Genomic DNA, 21431 nt, shown 5'->3' with positions numbered 1-21431 from the left:
AGCTGCTTCACTAATTTGATCTGGCCACTTGAAGGCAGCAGAACAAACTGGAAAACAACACTCAGACAATCTTTGGTATCATTTTAGAAAAGTTGTGTTTGTTTTTTAGACACTTCTCCCTGAATGCAGAATCTGTAGATTTTTCAAGCATTCTTTTTTTCCCCACTTGTAGTACAAACACCAGTCACATTTAAGCGTGCTTTGGATGCATGCAGATAAACAGTCTGTGAAGAAAAGAGCTTATGAGTTACTGTCTGCTCTCAGATGCAGATATCTGGTAGCAGAATATGTCTTTTTCAGTATTCTCATGTAGCAAGTTGCTAAATGGACTGCAGAGGAAGTCTTGACCTGGGTATCCTTTATCTGTTTTCTGGATATCCACTACCCACACTGGAGGCCCAGAAACTTTGACTGTTGACCCCCAGAGACTAAATCACTGTCAGATGTCAACCGATGCTTCACCAGTTCTAAATGTTGCCATGAACGCCATCTATATGATAGAAACTGGTAAGTACAGTAACTTGAATAGGACATGAATAAGACATTATTCTCTATGGCCACTGGGAGCGTCCAACATTGACTGATTGATTGATTGATTGATTGAACATTGATTACTGAGTTTTTCTTACAGCCACATTAACAGAATAGAAGAACAGTAGATGTTTTATTTCCTGTACTGTCACAGTGCATGGACGGCTTTAAATCTCTCATGTTATTAATAATCAGACATACTGTGTATCTGATGCTTGAGTACGATAGCATTCTGGTGGACTTGCCAAGGCATTATATGTATCATATGTCCTCATGTCCTTCACATGTCTCTATTTAACATTAAACATCAGATTCATCGTTTTATCTGTACAATAGAACATGACAAACTTTTATATAAGAGCCTGTTTTATTAATGGAAAGCTGGAGATGTTGGTCAAACAGTGCTCTTCCATCAGCCTATGATATGATCTCCTCTGTGCTGTGGGGGTTTTCCCTGATAGCTGCTGTAATTGGGTCTGCTCTCGCTGAGGGGAAATGTGGTCAGAAATAATACTCTGGTTCCTTTCTGAGAGTCCGGAGGAGTGAATGAGTGGAGTACGGGAGGATTACATGCTTTTGTTCTCTGGTCTCGATGGGGTTTTGATGTCTGCATGCAGCTTCCAAACAGATAAGCCATGTTGCGGTGGTGAGCTGCTGTTTTAAGTTCTAGTTGGTGTTTTTAGGGAAAGTGTCCTTATACCAGCTTATACCAGTATTAGATTTTAGTAAGAGCTTAGGTTTCACTACACAGATGCTTCATATATCAGTCTGTCTGTGTCAGTTTAGTCCAGCAATTTATGGCTAATTTAAACCACAGCAGTTAAGTAGAATGTGACAAAGACATCTCTCACACATCTGTTGGTATTGACATTACTATAGCAACCAGACTATGTGTAAAATAAGCAGACTAAACTGCTTAATGTAATTTATATGTGAGTCGCACACAAAAGTTTCAGGTTGTTTTTTTAAAAAAAAAACCCATCTAAATCTTCTTTTTTCTCCTGAACACAACACAATCCTCTCTGCTGCTTAAATGTCATGTTTGTCTCCTTTATGTTAATAATATCATCATTTCATTTTGATGCATCTGTATTATCAATCTAATAATGTCACATATCATAACAGATGAACATTTACATTTAGTGAATTGATTGTTTATCTAAAGGGAAAGAATCAAGGTACAGTGTGACATATTCACATAGAATCAAGTTCAGTTGTAGAGGGGGATAAATTTCTCATGTCCAGTTGTTGGTAGTGTTAGTGGAGGTCCTCTCTGAAGAGCTGGAGGTCTTCAGGAGGTTTTTAAAGAGGGACGCCCCATCAGTCACACGCGACATCTTACGGCAGAACCTGTACGTTCACGCATATTGTTGTTAAAATGAAGGTTTAAAGTTGTCCATGAACTTCAGTTGAAACAGTTGAATTACTTGTGGAAGTGCTGACATCAGCAATCACATCTGATACTATAAGCTTAATCATATCTGTATGTTTACCTTGATGTTATTTAGTTAAATAAAGACTAGTGCTACTTTTAGGTCAGAGTCTGAGTATGAGCAGTAGTTTTAGTAGTATGGCTCTTGGACTGCAACAGGTAGCCAAATGGTTACAACGCATGCCATCCTGTTTCTTGGCTGTCTCTTCACAGTCACTGTCCAATAAATACAAGAAATGTCTAAGAAATCACCTTAAAAACACACAAACAGTTTGGGTGGTACTGTAACAGACATCAATATTTTAGACTGACGTCATGTTGAGACAAATCTCTGCTGTCACAACAGAGTGTTTGAGTGTGAGTCTCAGTGTGTGTGTGTGTGTGTGTGTGTGTACCAGTGTGTGGGGGGTGTCTCTCGGGTAAGATGAGGTTCTGGAAGTTAATGATGCAGACGGCCTCAGCCCCGAGCCAGCGGTCAGACACTGCCTTGATGTAGTACTGAGAAGGCAAGGGCTCAAAGATGGGGATGGTGAACACTATGTGCTGAGGCTCTCCTGTTACCACCTGGAGAGAGGAACACACACACACACACACACACACACACACACACACACACAGGTACAGGAAACAAGAACACACATCAGTCCTCATGTACTGTACATGAGCACTGACCTCATGTCAAGCAGTGAAATGTAAAAGACGATGAATGATGAATGAACCTGTTTCTTCTGCAGGAGGAAGTACTCGGAGTGATAGATGTGATCATTGATAGGATCCTCCACCCATAACCACCACGGCTCACCCACTGACCCGTGGACCTAAACCATGGAGGGAGAGAACACTTTAGTCAGACACTCCTTTGAATGGACAGCTGCAGCGATGTAAAGTTCAATGATTAGAAAGTAACAAAAACACCTCTGTGCACACTGTACTGTATCATGCTGACACTGACCTGTTGATTCAACCTAATGGCTAGTTCACTTTGTGTTGTGTTGTTGATGGCAATATATTGTTAGATATTGTTCCCTTTAGGTGGCTGTTGGCTTTTGGTTGATGTTATACTATAAAGTGCATATTATGAAGAAATGTGGTTATCAATCACAAACAAGCATGCAGTAAAGTGGGAAACATTCCAGCAGATGAATACTGGTAGGTTTCTGGGTTCTTCTGTGAGTGAGGGTGTACTGTATGTGTGCATTTGGTATGACAGTCTTCATGTCACTTCACAAAAGACACATGAGCCTTCACAAAACACTGTCAGTTTCATCTTAGAATAAAGAACAATAAACAGTTCTCTCAGGGTTATGGCAGTATGGATCAGAATGTGTCAGTGTGGTCTGTTTCCTGGGTGCCATCAGGGAGGCGGCTCATGTGTCGGTACATGTGTCCTGGCTCTGCAGCCGGATCAGAGCTAAGCCAGCCGGTCTTCCATTACCACTCTCCCATGATTGGAGCATGCATTGCTAATCGGACATAAACATTCATCTTCATATTCAGCCCCGCTACAATGAGCTTCCTATTCTGCTCAGATTCCATGACAAACTAGGGACTAAGCTTCCCATGATCCCCTCTGGCCTGTCTGCCCACTGAGGTGGGACATGCTGGCGAGGCTCTCAAGGACAGATGGAGATTCCATGGCTGGAAGACGAACAAGGTACGAGGAGCAGCTCCTCGTTTCTCCTGAAAATGGGAGCATGACTCTGGTTGTGTCAGTGATTAGCGGTGCTGTGTCTGTGGGGGTGTGAGGGGTGACGTGAAGTACTACCTGTCTATATGTTTTATGCAGTGCTTTAAGTTTTCAATGGATTTAATCCTCCATACTCCATTTATTTGACCTCCATTTGCTATCTGTCACATCTTAGGTCAACTCATAGATTATTTAAATTTGAACATTTGTAATATTTTGATATCATAATATATTTTTTAATGAATCTATGGTTCTTCCATGTACCACTAGAGAGAGGTTGCATACCACCAGGTGCTCGTACCACAGTTTGAGAACCAGTGGTGACAGTGACAGTTCATTGTGAATGAGCTAATCAGAGACTTGGTTTACCTGGCTACACGACCAATACATGGGCTTTCTCCAGGAGAAATCTGTATATACATGGTATCTATCCAATTATTTGTCAGTCATTTGATTACTTTAGAACATGTAAAGCCACAGACTGCTGGGAATGTCTACAGCCAGCTCCCTCTTTTAATCATTATTTATTTTTAAGACATTATTATTATCTGTGGGGTCAATGAGAACTCCTCTCTGACATCTCCTAAACTAAAAACATGAATGTTGTTGAATGTTTTTTGTTTTATATTAACAAATTAATTAATACACCTGTTGACCTGATTTGTTTTCTGCTGTAGTAAAACGTTCAAAGGGACAAATGTCTCAACAAAGCTTGCCGTTTGAAGCTGTGTCAAACATGAAGAGGAGCAGACAGGTCATGTCATTAGTGCTTACCTGATCGTTCCAGCGAAAGTCAGGCGTGACCAGGAGACGAACGCGCAGGACGGTGCGTGTGATTGGCTGGATGGTGGCCTCCATCGTGATCGAAGGGATCTGGTGGACACACTGTTTGACTGATAACCCCACGTTGACGTGGTGCAGCATGTGACCTGGGAACAATACACCGACATTAACGTGTGTTTGATGTCTTAACAAGGACTGAATAACTGAACTGGGTCTGAATATACTATACACAGCAGTCAGGCTAAGGTCCAGTTGTTTTTACCGATCTCATCCTTCCTCATTTCCTTCAGTTTGTCCACAGTTAGATTCTTCTCCTCCAGGCGGTTCAGTACGATGTGGCTCAGGTTGGGGAACTGACGGAGAGGATGGGCAAAGCCCCACAGCCGCTTGTCTATCACCTTACAGAGGGTGAGAAGGCGATATGTCATGGTCGGCCACCGCTTTCTCAGAGCGATCTCAAATAAAGCCCTGACGATCCGAGCAGCATTCTGTGAGACAAAAAATAAAAACAGAGTTATTAACCCCAGAAGAGGACGTGTGCGTCTGTAGACAGATTATCTCCTCTTCGTCAACACTAAACTTTGAAGTTAGAATAAAAGAAGTGAAACACATTGGTAGTGGAGCATAAGCCAGTAGCGGCAGCAGCTGTATGGTACACTGCGCTGTGTGTGTACTGGTGATTAATCATGTGTGATCAGAAGGAGGTCTGGATGGGTTCAGGCGTCCAGGTTGGCCACAGCTGTGTGCTGATGGATTGCTCATGTCAGTTCTGGAGGAGAGGTCAGGTGGCACTGTTAAACGCTGATAGACTGCTCAAGTCTGGTCAGACTGTGATTGATCTGGTCAGGTGTTAATGTGATCTGATTGTCTGGTAAGCTCTGAAAGCACTCTGGATTATTGAAATCCGTCTGTGCTCTGTTTGATATCAGGGAGAGACTGAGAGGTCCACTGACACCCTCCCACCAGTGAGCTGATGGTGCAGAAACACCAGATACTGTATGTATGAGGTAAAACATGGTTTCACACTGTCAAATGTCCCACTCGACATATCTGGGATGGAATTTTCTAAATGGTTCTTTTATATACAGTTTAGAATAAAACCTATAAATATCAGTATTGGTTTGGTCCTTAAAAATCCAGTATGTCTATGGATAATCTTTAATATAATGTGCACTATGTAAAGGCTATGTAAAGGTACATCTACGGTGGCCCTGAAGTGCAAAACACAACAGCAAATTCAAAAACACAATAGCAAATCAAATAACACAACAGCAAATCGAATAACACAACAGCAAATTCAAAAACACAATAGCAAATCAATTAACACAACAGCAAATTCAAAAACACAATACCAAATCAAATAACACAATAGCAAATCAAATAACACATTAGCAAATTCAAAACGGAAAGGGTAGGTACCCTCGGGCGACATGAATCGTCTCTGATTGTACTGGTGGTCCTCTGAACCGGAAAGACATGGCTTACGTGTTTTCAAAATATGAGCGCTGTTAGTGACAACGTACGTGCTGCTATTAAAGAATATTTTGATGCACGACATGGATACGTGTTACTACGGAAACACATTGCATTCACTGGATTAAAAATAATAATAATTAGACACTTTATCTCGTAATTACGAGAAAAGATCTCATAATTACGAGATAAGGAAAGGTGCCTCATTGGCCACTGCACTTCGGTAAAGTTAGGAAGATATTGGCACTTCCGGGATCAATAACTCTGAAGCGAAACGTTGTTAAAACATAAAACACGCATATTTTCAACTGTAGTAAGACAGACAACAAGCTACAACCTAACGTTCATCACAACAAGCCATCCTCGGAGCCACACCAACAACATTAGTGTTTACTAGGACTATTTATAATTTCTGGGAATTCCCAGCTACCTACTTCTAGTGCCCGACTACATCGGTTTGTACATCGTCACTGTGAAGACGCTTTACCGTACAAGGTGCAGGTGCAGTAAAAGAACTTGAAAATCACCCCAGAAGTAGCTGGGAACATGTAGAACAAGAATTGTCAGAAAACAATTTGATTTGTTTATTTAATGACTTTTCTAAATCTGCATATCTTAGAAAAGAGGTTATTATTTGAGTTCTGAGTTTCCGAGGTGCACTTTAAGGCATCATGAAGCGCTCACACGCTTTACCGTACAAACCGATGTAGTCGGGCACTAAATTTTAAAGTGTAGATAGCGTTACTGCAGTACTGTATCATATTGAAGTTATTGATTAATATTCCTAATAAAAATTCCCAGAAATTATGAATAGTCCTAGTAAACACTAATGTTGTTGGTGTGGCTCCGAGGATGGCTTGTTGTGATGAACGTTAGGTTGTAGCTTGTTGTCTGTCTTACTACAGTTGAAAATATGCGTTTTGTGTTTTAACAACGTTTCACTTAAGAGTTATTGATCTCGGAAGTGCCATATCTTCGAACGTTACCGAAGTGCAGTGGCCAATGAGGCACCTTTCCTTATCTCGTAATTATGAGATCTTTTCTCGTAATTACGAGATAAAGTGTCTAATTATTATTATTTTTAATCCAGTGAATGCAATGTGTTTCCGTAGTAACACGTATCCATGTCGTGCATCAAAATATTCTTTAATAGCAGCGCGTACGTTGTCACTAACAGCGCTCATATTTTGAAAACACGTAAGCCATGTCTTTCCTGTTCAGAGGACCACCAGTACAATCAGAGACGATTCATGTCGCCCGAGGGTACCTACCCTTTCCGTTTTGAATTTGCTAATGTGTTATTTGATTAGCTATTGTGTTATTTGATTTGGTATTGTGTTTTTGAATTTGCTGTTGTGTTATTCGATTTGCTGTTGTGTTATTTGATTTGCTATTGTGTTTTTGAATTTGCTGTTGTGTTTTGCACTTCAGGGCCACCGTATACATCTGAATGTACAGTGTTAGACTGCTTCCATGTGGTCTCAGTATCTGGGACAGATCAAGAGTCTGCAAGAGGACACACGGAGTATTCATGATGGTACATCCCCCATTTGTAGCACCAACTACTACAAATAGTAACCCTAGACAAAGTAAAGCTCACTTGACTGTTTCAATTAAAGAATTAAAGAGCAATGCTCTAATGTGTTCTCTTTAAAACAGTTCACACCATCAGTTCATTCAACAAAAAAAAAAGAAGAAAAGTCGGACACCTTGAAGTTATTCTCTTTTCATTTTCATCTGTATAAATATAAAAGAAGTAAATTGGTGTGAAAACCACCTCAACAACTCAATGCGTTCAATAGATTTTTATATTTGCATCAATAGATTTGATATTTTTACTTTCATGTGTGAATGAATCATTTGTTGTGAATTTATGAAATCACAACAAATGAAGTATTTGAATGAATACTTTTCATTTGGACATAATTCTGTCACCTCTTTGACCATGTGCTGATGGGTTTGGTATCTTTTTTGTTCTACATATTTAGTTGGTTTAGCTTGGTTTCTGCACTAATTTTTGAAAATGTATTTACTTATTTGTTTCAACTCTGTGGTGAAGTGCAAACAGAAGACTCCCGCCCTCGCACAGTGACTGTGTCACTTTGTGGTTCTAACAATGTGGGCCTCTGAATCCTCATTGCTCAACTCTAGTCGCCGTCAGAGAGGATAGCAGGCACACCACAGTCCTATTAGTGCAAAGAGGGAATCTGTCTGAACTATTCTAAGTATTTACACACATGGAGTCAGTTACTGTGGGAAACTTTGGAAGGATGGATAAAGAAGAATGAAGAAAGGATGGATTCTGGGATCATGTGCATGTAAATATATTCATCTTCTTTTTGTAATACTTTTTGTAATACTCTGCAATACATTGTCACGCTGTCCCAGATTTCATAGGGTGTGTCTGTGAGCTTCAAGTTTCTCCTCTAATCACTTGTGTTGTCATGTTACTACTCCACAACTTTGGGTAAATACATTCTGACACACACATGCACACCACAGTCTTATTTTTCAACCTCATAAATGTGAAAATATTTTTTTTCTTTATTTCATTTATTTATTTATTCATTTTTATTTACTTATTCATTCATTCATTCAAGGACAGTGTAAAAGTTAGCTGTCCTTTGTTGAGATGTTATGACACTGAGAGATCCTGACAGAGTTATGAGTCTTCTACAATAATAAAGTGAACACATATTTGGCTGACTCTGGGTCAGACCAAACAAGCTGCTGAAATATGTCGCATTGTGATCTTTTTATTTTTTATTTTTTATATGATTTAGGGTTAGATTTACTAATATATCTGTGTGTGTGTGTGTGTGTGTGTGTGTGTGTGTATGTGTGTTGTTCCTCTTTCCTCACCTGTGCCACGTACGACAGGTCTGAGATCAGGGAGAAGCTGTCCACCTCTCCTCGGCTGATGTAGGTCTGCAGCAGGATGTTGATCTTGCCGTAGCTGTTCTCCACTCCGCCTGCAGCCGGCAGCTCACAGTAGTTACTCAGCAACTGATCGAGTTCATCCAGCTCCTCATCGCGGACCTGCAGCATACATCAGCAACAGGACACACACAGACACACACACATATTCAGACTATGATGTGTTTAGTGGATACTAGGGTTGCACATCTCTCTGTGATAAACGATTCGATACGCATCTAGATACAGAGGTTACGATACGATTCAAAAACAATATACTTTTATTACAGACTGATTCCATACGAATCGATACAGTGTCAGAACGATACGATTGGATTCTACGGTTAATATTTATTGTAGATATTTTAAAAAATAAAGAAGCTAATTCTATGAAAGTGACTATCTTACAGTACAATATTTTCTCTTCAAATATCTAAAAGACCACATATCCCCAAGCATTGTTGTTTTATAGCACTGGCAAAAAAATAAATAAATAAAATAAACAAACCGACAACAACTACAACTGATTCATCTAGTTATTCATGGCTAATTTGTATCGATTGAGGAGGCTGCTACTGACGCAGCCGTATCTCTCACTTGTTAAACCGAATATCCGGTCGCATCGGTTTATCGCTCACAACCCTAGTGGATACGTATATTTCATCTTCATACTGTGGGTAAATCTATTATGTAGACTTGCACGGTGGGTGACCACACATGGAGATCTGATGAACTCTCACCTTAAGCTGTTCAAACTCTTCAGCCTTGGACACAATACTGAGGATGTCAGCTTCAGTTCGCTGAGAGTTGAAGTTTTCATTGAAGGTCTTCACATTAGGGAAAACGACATAGAAACAGGTAATGGAGTTAGAATCAGCACAAGTCATTATGTCTGCTGCTGTGATCACTGTATAACTTTGGATACTCTGGATACGATCACTTCTGAGAACTATGTAAAACTCTGTAGCACTGAGTCACACACCACCATCTACTTCACTGATTTTGGTGAAACTGGATCATATTTTATGGAGAAAATGTTTTCTGCTTGTCCCTCTGATGTCCTCCGGCTGCTCTGCCTCAACTCTGTGTGATTTACAGAGTTTCCTGATGGACAGTGAAGTAAACTGCTGACAACCATAGCTGCTGTTAGCTAATGTTAGCTCAGTTTATTAGCCGGGCTGCCCGAACTGTGAGCTCAGAGCACCCGATAAATGTTAATGTTTGTACTACAATTGTTTGGGGCGGCTGTGGCTCACAGGCAGAGCTGGTCGTCCACTAATCAGATGATCGGCGGTCCGATCCCCTGGCTCCCCGGTCTGCATGCCGAAGTGTCCTTGGGCAAGATACTGAACCCCAAGTTGCTCCCGAAGGCTGTGCCATCGGTGTATGAATGCTTAAATCCTTAAACTGATGAGCAGTTGGCACCTTGCATGGTAGCCAATGCCATCAGTGTATGAATGGGGTGAATGAGATATGTAGTGTAGAGCGCTTTGAGTGGTCGGAAGACTAGAAAGGCGCTATATAAGTACAGTCCATTTACCATTTACCATTTTTTGACCACCGGGAAGAAAAAGCTAGGCAAGCGGGCAATCTAACTGGGCTCAGCAGCCTCTATGAGCATAATGGCAGAGGTGACCTGGTTGATGTTTAGATGTTAGCAAAGTTGTCAAGTCAAAGTAATAAACTCATGACAAATACACGTGTACAGCTGTCCATTTATACACAATGTTGCTTTAACTACTCCGTCTTTACTTTAACGTTATCAACTTCATTCACGAGTCTGGGTCAGTTGGGCAGTATTTCAGAGAAATGTCCAAACATGAAACATTGCATTGCTCTCGGCATCTCTTCTGATTTATTAATGGACGAGCTCTTGTAAGATGTGATTCTTGCAGGAAGCAGTGAGTCTACCTCTATGGTATTGTATCGGATGTAGAAGTGGCTGGCGGTCCTGCCCAGGTCAGTGGACGCAAAGTAGCCAGTGCGCTCCTCGAAGCGGATCATCCTGGCCTTATCCAGCTTTCTGCCCGACTCCACCACCAGCTCCTTCCTGTACAGCTCCAAGGCGGGATCCATCTGAAAGAAATGAATGAATGAAATGCTTCATTTTTGTTCATTCCAGTACTTTGACAATGATTTCATCATATCAAATACATCAAAATGATTTATTAAATCTCTATTTTTCTATATGACCTCATGGACAATCAAGTTCAGACTGAAATTAGATACTCACCACATGATTTACTACCTTTATTTTTTTATGGTCACGTACATGATTCCTCCTTCATAGAACCTCTTAGAGGAGGCACGCCACTCTGCTAAGATCATGGAAAGTAGAACAGATAACAGTCTGGATCACCGACCTGATAAGCCTTGTGGTTGATGCCGTATGCCAGCGGGTTGGCCCTCATGCGGACATAGAGGTAAGTGTAACTGAGCCACTTTACTGCCTCCTCCACGTTGGTGACTGACCCCAGAGCAACCTGAGAGAAACAATAAGACAGAATCAGCAGAGCCACTAACATCACTGGTCTCTGCCACCATCTAGTGGCCACTTCTGGAAACTGCAGTTTGAAAACAAACCATCTGTCAGCCTGCTTTAAACTGCTTTCAACCCTGTTTGAGTGAGCAGCTCTGTTCAGAGCTGCTCACTCAAACAGGGTTGAAATGAGTTTGTCTCTTGCAGCCCAGCTGTGAAGTGGATCGCTTGCATGGAAAGTACTTCAGTGTGTCTCTTATCATCAGCACAGAGTTGTGTTGGTTTCTCACTAATAGACTGACCTCTGACGTGTGCGTTTATGTAGCTTTTACTTGACTATATTTATGCATTTTTTAACTATGAAAGGACGAGTTATGAAATTGACTATTAACAGGAAAACTGCAGCACCTGCTCTGTCTGACTTTCTAACTATTTATATTTCATCTTATTTATTATTTGTTTGTTTGACTTTTAAATGCTTTCTTGGACATTTTTCTTGTCACAGCTCTATATTACGCAGCCTCATGTAACTGTGTTCCTCCCATCATCTCCATGCTCCAGTTGAATAAGTCATCATTCAGAAACACATTCAAACCTGTCTGTCTATTTTTCAGAAAGGAAAAAAGCAGTTTTGCATCCAGACTTGGAAGAATAAAGAAAACATTGACAGGGCTGATTGTAACTAACTGACTGACTTCAGCGTTGAGGTTGTCGGCCAGGCTGTCCAAGAACTGGCTCTCGATGGGATTCTGCTGGGTGAGCAGGGTCAGGTAGTGGCTCAGTTTGTCATGGGTGGTGATGATGGTGCCCTCGCCGTACTTGTCAAACTGGGGACGACCCGCTCGCCCGAAAATCTGCATGACGTCCAGGATGCCCAGATCCACCAGAGTACCTCGCTTAGCATCGTAGATTTGAGTACCCTGTAGACACAAGAGACAGAGGTGGCAGAGGTCGGCTATATTTTTTAAAAATGTAGATCTTCAGTGGGATCCTTTGGGGCTGAGAGCAAATAAAAATCAAATAAAAATAAAAACCACTGAAGTCCCTTAGCTATTTAATTCATATTTTTCTTCAGTGGTGTATACTACCAGACAAACTTGCAATCAATGGAATGACCACAAAGTAAAGCCTTTAGGATCCCTGTTTGCCTGGCTGGTAATCCAGGTTCACTTACATGGAATAAAAGACAGACAGACAAACAGAAGCACCTTGATGATGACAGCATGAGCTGGCAGGTTCACTCCCCACGCCAGCGTGGCAGTACAGACCAGCACCTTGAGGTGACCTTTGGAGAACATACTCTCCATCAGGCTGCGGTCAGACCGCAACATGCCAGCATGGTGGATTCCAAAGCCTTCTGGGAACATCTCCTTCATCTGCTTGTTTCTGGAGCGCTGGATCTGGAAGGGGTAGAAAGAAAGGTTTGATTTAAGAAAGGAAAGAAAAGAGCTCGAGGGCAGCTGAGGAAAAACAACAAGGACTGTCAAGATCCAATATCATGTTGGACTGCCGAGGAAGAACGATGACAGAAAGTGACCCAAATTGTTGCTGTTATATTTATAATAATAATAATAATACCCAAATTGTTGCTGTTATATTTATAATAATAATAATAATAATAATAATGATAACTAGAAATATTGCATTTCCTGCGGAAATACGGTGTGGATGCTCTCTGCTGAAATGTCCGATGCATCTGTGGAAATTTGTATGAAAAGACAGAAATGTAGGATATTTTGAAATATTGTATGAATTTGTAGAATATTCTAACAAAGTGTGAGCTTAGTGCTCTCTGTGGCCCTTAAGTGCAGGCATGAGGTTGCAAAGCAATAGCGCCATCTGCTGGGCCCTAATTTTCCAATGCATTCATTTATTGTAACTAATAAAACATGGTATTATCAGGGTATTAAGGTGAACTGTAATGAACTACAATAAACTGACTCAATGAGAAGAATACCTGCAGCTCAGAGAACACATACACACACAGACACACACACACACAGTCAGATTGAGATGTGTGCTGGTGACTGACAGCAGAGCCGTGACCTGGTCGGGCTCGAGGGGAGTCCTCATCACAGGGTTTTATCTCTTTCTCTGGGCATCTAAATAGAGGTCAGCGCCTGCATTCCTCTGCACGGTAGAGAGAAAAGCCGCAGCCAGCAGCTGTCTACCTCTCTCACACTCACAGGATTTGTATGCAAACCTTGTGGATAAGCATGAAGGACTTGGACTTTAAGCAACCAACAGCACAGTATTCTAGTGTCTGACAGAAAGTGGGGTAAAATGTGACAGAGGTATGAGAAAAGTGCAGTAGGAGTCTTATTTAATGATTCGCGACAAGTTGCTGTTGTTACTTCAATGTCAAACATACTGCCCAGTCATCAATTTACTATTTTAATTAGGGCTTTGACGATAATCACAATACTGCAGTAATATGATCATTACTGTCATCACTTCAGTTTTTTGGGATGAAGATCTGCCTAAGACCTAGCTCTACCTCTGATTAGTCGACAAGCCAGAAATAAAACCTCTGATTGGTCCACAGACCAAAAAAAAAATCCACACTGTCACAGCCCTAACTGTAATCTAATAGTTAAATAACCAGGTGATGCATGGGAAATAAGACATTTCTGAATATTCATGAAGGACACACTGTATACAATAAAGAAGTAAGAAGAGTAAGAAGTAAACATAAAGATGTGTTGCATCCTCTGTTGACAGGATGCTGTATATGGTATATCAGTGCCTCCCAGAAAGACAAACCTTGATCACGCATGTTTAATTATTTCTTGATCTGACCCACCATTGTGGTTAAGGTTTAGTCACACAGCTGATTTAGTTAGGGGTCGAGAAGCACAAAGGTTTCTACTTTGTTAAGTTTATGGAAACATTTGTTGTCTTATTAATCTGCCATGAGTTTGGTTGGATACTGATGGAAATGTCATGTTTGACCCAAACTTCGACACAACTTGTGGTTTGGTTAAGAAAGCCATTTAATTACATTATCAGTGTAAAAAATGAGCTCGGTTGGTTAAGGAACCAACATTAATGGTTTGTACGATATGACATCAAAACTGTAGTCTCCTGTGTCAAAGTCACAAAACTATTCATGCCATCCTGGCATATCATGTTTTTCACAGAAGATCTTTGCCATACATTTTCTTCATCAACACAAAAGTCTCACACTAATGTGATTGATTGAATGATTGATTAAATGTCCATATGGGCTTATAAGACAGCAGGCAGGAGGGGCACGTGACAAATCATAATGAATGAGTACAAACCAACGAGTATGAGATGTTGGCGTTGAGGACATGACTCGTCACTTTTTTGTTTGATGGTGCGCACCCTGTACCGCCCTGTCACGGTGCTACCTAACTGACATTACAAGCTGAACTTTGAATTCAGGCTCATTTGGTTCAACTTGAATACCTTTGAGGATGTATGAGAGACCCACTTTCCCGTCTTAACTTGGAGAGCAGAGATTCAGATGTGGTTAAATGGCACAATGTGAGCAGCATACCAATGCTTTAATAGTTCACACATGTAGATTCTAGACAAGTCTAGTATATTCCCTTTTTTCTCAGCTGTTGATGTGGCAGTGGAATTGTTATGCTGCCTCCACTACCACTCTTTGTGTGTCTTTTTTTCAGGTGACAATCCCATAAAAAATGATGCAATAGAACCAAAAGCAATCCTGCTATCCCATCTAAAGCCACATTCGGCTGAACAGGGCAAACTGTGGCCTGCTACGAGTCCTCGGGGCCATGTTGTGTGGTTGAGATCCATGTGAGATGGGGAAAGGTGGGTAATTGAAATGCTATGGCTAAGTCTTAGCTTTCAGCTGTCAGAGTGTGTTACAGCCATGCTTCCAGCATCTAATCTATGGTGAGTTAGCGCTGATGTCTGCTGTGCCATGGCTGTATTTGAGATGGCAGTGACCTAAGCTCCTGATCAGGTCCCATTAGGCCCTGCTGCTCACTGCTGCTGCTGCAGTAGAGCTCACTCCTTCCACAGACAGCCAGCTGCCAGCTCCACTCACCGTCTATCATGGGGACTATGTAAAGAACATCAGCTAACAGCAGAAGTCAAATTAACTATTCAAGAGGTTGTCAAATCTTCTCTATGGACCACTAAGTAAAGGAAGGTGGAACTGCCTGGTTTTACATTTCTGACTTTTGAATTCAGGAACCGTGTGCAGGAGGGAAGAAAAATCATTTTTGGAAATGAGTGGAAGCAGCAGTATTTCTGTGCAGCAAATTGCAGCTTCAAAGCTGTGATTTCATGGTGTAAAACGGACTGAAAATGATGGCCGCGCTCTGCGCTGAAGAGCCGGATACAGTAGATGGCTTCTGTCTCACGGCATCACCACTCACACCGACTCTCATGGGCACCAAACCTATTAATTCACTTTATTCAGCTGAGAGAGGGTGGCTAATTGTTGATTTCATTCAGTGGCCCTTGATAGTCATAATATTTGCTGCTCAGAGAGGCTGGCTGTTATCGCTGGATAGGCAGAGGAGAGTGGGAGCTTGAGTTTGGACTCACACCTACTCTACTCCACTGTTCCATCATGATCTGCCTCAATCCAAAAGAGAAAGTACATCAGTGCTTTCTAAATATTAGTATCTACATGTAAGGACATGCTACTGCTTTAATTCTCTACTGTTGTCAGCGCAACATAAAGATGAGAGGCTCTCAGGTAGCTCTTAAATGTTTTCAATGCCTTTGACTACACTTTTGCTGTAAACAGATACAAATACAAAATACCTACTTCATAAATATTTCATTGGCCTCAGACAGATTGCTGTGAACTGGACCTGCTGTGAGCCATTAGCCATTCTAGAACAATAAGAGTTAAGCAGGAGGCAGCAGAGGCTGCTCCACTGTAAAGTGATTCTAAATGCATGTTTCACTTTCCTGCAATATTTCTTACTGCTCAGATGCTCAAGTGGTCAGTCAGCAGTGATGAATCCATGTCAGTATTTTTAGAACTGATCATTCACTCGTCCCATATTGTATGCCTCATAACACCAGTGCCTTAAGAAATGTATTACATAAGCAACAACAACATGACTGCCTTAGCTGTTCTGGTTTTGTCTCATTTTACCTGAAGCAGACTAAAAGCAGCCTTTAATAAACATGGACACATGCTATTGGAGGAACATGGTTCTGTCATTCATTTTCTTTACGTTAATAACCATATTCATCAAAGGTATACATCATGAACCTTCTGATTTCTTTCAGCTTCAGTCATTATCAGGATACTCCAATTATATCAATTCAATTAGATACCATAATAATTATTGATATTGATCAATGTGGATATATAATATTTTGATAATATTTTTGCAATATCACCTGGCTAAAGACTAAAGAACCCAGAATATCCACCTCTGAGAGCTGAAATCAGAGAATTTGTGTTTGGGAAATTGATTCATTAATAGTTAAAATAGTTGGTGATTAATAAAAAAGTTGATAACTAACTGATTAATAACTTGATGATGCAGCCCCCTCCAATGGACATCCAGGATAGAAGTATGAATACTTTTAAACACAGCTGTGTTTGCTGATGTGTTTGTCTGTTCGTGAAGACAAAAAGCTGGAGCATGATAGCAGTCCTTTATTCCTGAACGCGGTGGGTGGCACAGCTCCAGTCGGCTGTTTTAACGCTGATGAAGAAGCAATTAAAGAGTAAGAAAATGGACTCACTATGCACTGCCATGATAACATGCAAGGCCGCTCCCTGAGGCTATGAGACTGCAGATGAGCTGTAATAGCAGAATAGTCTTTACTGGATGTAGAGGTACACGCTTTCCTTCACACTGCCCCTCTACTTTACAAAGCACTGTTTCTATTTAAGGAATGTGTGATGTGTGTGTTTGTCACTCCACTGTGTCACTCCTCTTTCCTCCAGCCTTTGAGTTGCAGCTCATTGTTGTTGATCTGAGTACTGTGGAGTTGGTTTGGCACGGTGACAGGTTGTCACGTATCTGACACAATGAAAGGACCCGCAGTGGACCGGACTCGTAAAAATAGCACCAATGAAAGCAAACAGAGACATTAATGGGACTACTCTGCGGTTGCTGTGGAGTCCCTGGAGGCTTCGCACTCACAGGCATCAGTGTGTCTTCATCGGTGTATCAGCACATCTGAACAGCGTAGAGACAGAGGGTTTGAAGAGAGAATCGTCCTCGTAAGAAAGCCAAGGTGTATCAGCACATCTGTACTGTCTGTCTCTACCTTCACAGTACTTCATGACTAATCTAACATTCCTTAAATATGTATCGCTACTTTAGCAAATCTTCTACACAGCGCGAATGCCAGCCACAAATCTTCTAAAGGTGTTATTGCATAGCTCCCAATAAGCCAATGGACCAGATAATAGGTCTGTAATATCGTCTGTGTAATGGACTCATAGGACCACAAGGTGTCTCTTAACCTCCACAGCAGAGTTCCTTTCTCATCTGGAACCAGTCACATCGTTTCAGCTGGAGAACTGGATATTACAAAAAACGAGGAAGACGGGGGGGGGGGGGGGGGGGGGGGGGGGAGAAAGGTGGAGACTGGATTGTCAGAGTTTGAGCAAATGGAAGTCAAACGGGCTCTCGAATACAATACTCTCTTGGGAGAGCTTTAGGCAGAGGTTCCCTGCACGTAGCAGGTTGGTGAGATATGATATGACTCAGACCCTCACAGTTATTTTTCTTTCCCAGAAAATCATCTGTAAAAACACAAATCCATGTTTAAGCTGATGGATATCTGTAGCTTTAGATGTTAATTTAACACCTTTTAATTGTAAGAGCTGAATTTCAAACCCAATGAAGAGCTGAGTCTAAACTGTACACGCTTGTCTTCAACATTCTGTCAACATTCTCATTCAAAATAAGACGAGCAAAGAAAATGAATCGATGAATCCAACAGCTGTCAATGTTCTAGATGTTCTTACTGTCAACAGACTGCAGTCAACGATAAATGGATCCTACTGACAAGTCAGTATTAAAGACAAAATGAGCCACACTGTTGGACTGGGTTACATGTTCCTTCATACACAGAAGATTATATCAGGCTGTGGCTATTAAGATAATACATAGTTCTACATACAGTAAAGCGGTCTATATTCTTCTTCACTGAATCAAAATCTAACAGAGGCCACAATAATTGAACAATGCCATGTTTTGGTGAGACATTGATGATTTCACGATAGTAAAGAATCTGCTCAGACAAAACAAGCAGTGTGAAGACATCAGCTGGAGGTTTAGAAAATCTATAGGTAACATTCAGAAACCTTGTTAACAGTGACACCTTTGGCCGTTAAGTGAACTGTGGTCAGTATCCTGTTGCTCATGCTTGCATCATCCTGAGCATCGACCAAAAGTGACCTACACCAGACTGAATGCTAAAATGAATGACAATCATCTTTTAAATGGTGTTTCTACATATAATGTTTACATATTTCAGCTCCATGATACTAACCAGCGTGCCGTTTGCAAATCACTGCATCAGCCATGTCACAAAGCAGCCGACAGCAGCTCAGCTTCAGTTACAGTTAGCTGCCTTGTAACATTCTTGGCTAGTAGAAAGCAATCATCAGTTCTCTCTTAAAGAAAGTCTTTGAGTGGGAACATCACTGTGTTTGTGATGACCACATTTAATCAATCACCAGCAACATTCTGAGCTCTATTCTCTGTGTCCTCATGTTAATTATATGAGCATAATTGCTACCTGTTCTCCCCTCACACTGTTTCTTATTAAACATAATTTCAAAGTGTACACAGGCTGTAGGTCTGTTGTGTAAAACAGCTCTTTTGTCCAGTGTTTCCTCAGTGTTTTCATTATTTCACTCAACTGCACTTAATCATTGGCATACCAAAAACTGTATTTAACAAGAATTGATTCAAGTGGGTGCATTAAGGTATCTAAGCTTGATTGACAGCCTCTCTAACCCCTCGAGATTAAGCCAATTAAATAACATTAGGAGAGAGAAAAATATAGTGGAATCACTTCTGACTTTTAAAGCTGGATAAATAAACGCTAAATTATATGACTGACCTTAGAGGTGCTTTATTTCACTGCATATGCATATTAGAGATTAAAAAACACCTATAAATATTAATGCGGGGCAATTTCCAGAGTGCAAATAGGCAGTGCATTATCTCTGTGTGGGCTTAGAGTGGAATCAGCCCGATGCCTCTTCCTTTGCCAGAGCAGGCTAGACCGACAAGCACTCAAAGACGGACTAATGGAGTGGATAATACTCATTATGCTGGGACACAGGCAGAAGAGCTGGGAGTAAATTACTGCACAGTTAGTGCATATACAACAATATTAATTCATGTACATGTACAGTAGGAACAGTTTCACAATTGCTTTTAAAGTACTGCTTCAAAGACAAACCTGCCCACAACGCACCATTTTTATTCCCCCAACATAATCGCATCTCCATTTCCAGTTTTAGAAAGCATGAAAAGTGATCTGATTTGTATACATATCCTATTTAAATAGAGGGAAGATTAGAGGCGCATCAATCTTGGCTCAGCCCTAGGGAACCAAGGAAAAGGTTACTAAATTTATCACTCTGCCTTCTGTTGCAGGAGATTTAAATATGGGAGTTGGAGTCTGACTGACCATCCTCTGAGGGAGAATATAGCTCCACCTCTGAGTACTCTCACAGCGCAGAGACCATTAATTACACACAGACACGCACAATCTGTGTTTATGCCTGCGCACCTATACAATACAGTAACTATAAACAGAAAGCTCCAAACAGATACTGTGTGGCTCTCAGTGTATAATGTGCAGCAGTGTAGTCTCAGAAACTCACCATCTGAATAAATAAAGTTAGAAAAATTCAACAATGAATCGCATTGTTTGCATTTCATATCTAAAAATAATGCTATGCCATGGTATGTCTAAGTTCTAAATTGTATATGGGAGCACAGCAAAATGTAACCACAGGAAGGAAGCTGCTTTGAAGCCTGAACTCTGTGGCTCTGGTCACAGTCATGTTGGCAGTCCTGCCTCTTACGCAAAGATATCATTGGTGGACCTAAGGTGGGCTGAATTTTTTATTAAAAAAACAATAAATTAAATTTTATTCAAGAGAAGCAGTTTGCACTCCAAGAGAGGACAGTAATGTAAAAAAAAAGATGGCTATTACAACTTCAGGTCAGCGCTGTTGAAATCTGTGTGTCAAAGTTCACTGAGGTTTGTATCCGCTGAGGAAACTGCATTGAATTGACTTTCTTGTTGCGGTGATTTCATTAAAATAAACATTCCAAAAATGTGATGTATGGTGGTGTGGCCAAGCCTTTTGTGTTCTAACCTAACTGACCGTGTTGTTGCTGTTTTTGCCTCAATTTTCTTTTTTTGCTTTTTCATATTTCTGTCTGGACACAAAAAAGAAACATCATCTCTTTTTGTTCTTTTCTCTCAGCGGAATTGACACTCTGGGAAACCTATGAAGACTGTCTGTGTCTAAAACAGGAATATGTCATATCACTATTATATGATTAGATGAGTATAAGAGAACAATCTTTCTGGAATAGGATATTGATGACTTCTCAACTTTTAAAAGACGTTCAAACACAGATTGTTGATAGCTTTAAAGTATCTACCTGCTTCTCACACTGGCCATAGTCTGGACCTTGGTCTGGTTGAAAGAAGCATATTTCTCCGTGGTTCTTCGCCATCTCGATCAGCCCCATGGCTGTCCTCACTGTAGCATTACGAGCATGGACAAACACCATCACCTGAAACACACAAATATGAAGCAAAGCAACGTAAACACAACATTGTCTGATCAGGCTGTTCAGTTAACATCTGGTGACTTTGGAGGCCATTGCATTTGTTCTGTTTCTTGTTTATTCAGATTTTTCTTCTATTCCATGACGTTGATGATTGGGTGGTACACGTGGTGGACACAAAATATAGGAACTGATAAAAAGCCTGTTTTGTTTAACATATCTGTAGATAGCCCTAAAAGAAGCTGTTGACATTGTTTTATATGTAACTGTGTAACCTTTTAGTAGGAGAAGATATTATTAGTCCAAACAATACGGCACAACTGCACACACATGCAGCAGCCAGCTGTGTGTATGCTCCAAACACAGCGGGTCTGAAGAGCCCAC

At 40.9% G+C, this 21431-nt stretch overlaps 1 protein-coding gene across 4 annotated transcripts in view; it reads right to left on the bottom strand.

Moving 5' to 3' along the window:
- The window catches only part of ascc3 (activating signal cointegrator 1 complex subunit 3), a 143621-nt gene that overhangs the window by 34795 nt on the left and 87395 nt on the right, over window positions 1–21431 (bottom strand). For all 4 annotated transcript variants that reach the window (XM_027286029.1, XM_027286032.1, XM_027286030.1 and 1 more), the window contains exons 14-24: window positions 20919–21053; window positions 12510–12701; window positions 11997–12221; window positions 11186–11305; window positions 10734–10898; window positions 9563–9649; window positions 8769–8945; window positions 4696–4921; window positions 4425–4579; window positions 2683–2781; window positions 2359–2527 (exon numbers count right to left, since the gene is read on the bottom strand). In XM_027286029.1, coding sequence (XP_027141830.1) covers window positions 2359–2527; window positions 2683–2781; window positions 4425–4579; window positions 4696–4921; window positions 8769–8945; window positions 9563–9649; window positions 10734–10898; window positions 11186–11305; window positions 11997–12221; window positions 12510–12701; window positions 20919–21053 — 1750 coding nt within the window. The remainder of the gene's footprint in view (window positions 1–2358; window positions 2528–2682; window positions 2782–4424; window positions 4580–4695; window positions 4922–8768; window positions 8946–9562; window positions 9650–10733; window positions 10899–11185; window positions 11306–11996; window positions 12222–12509; window positions 12702–20918; window positions 21054–21431) is intronic.

This window comes from Larimichthys crocea, chromosome XIII, assembly GCF_000972845.2.
Source record: "Larimichthys crocea isolate SSNF chromosome XIII, L_crocea_2.0, whole genome shotgun sequence".
Taxonomy (NCBI): Eukaryota; Metazoa; Chordata; class Actinopteri; family Sciaenidae; genus Larimichthys; species Larimichthys crocea.
Note: the sequence above shows the minus strand (reverse complement) of the source record. Positions and strands in the feature narration are given on the sequence as shown.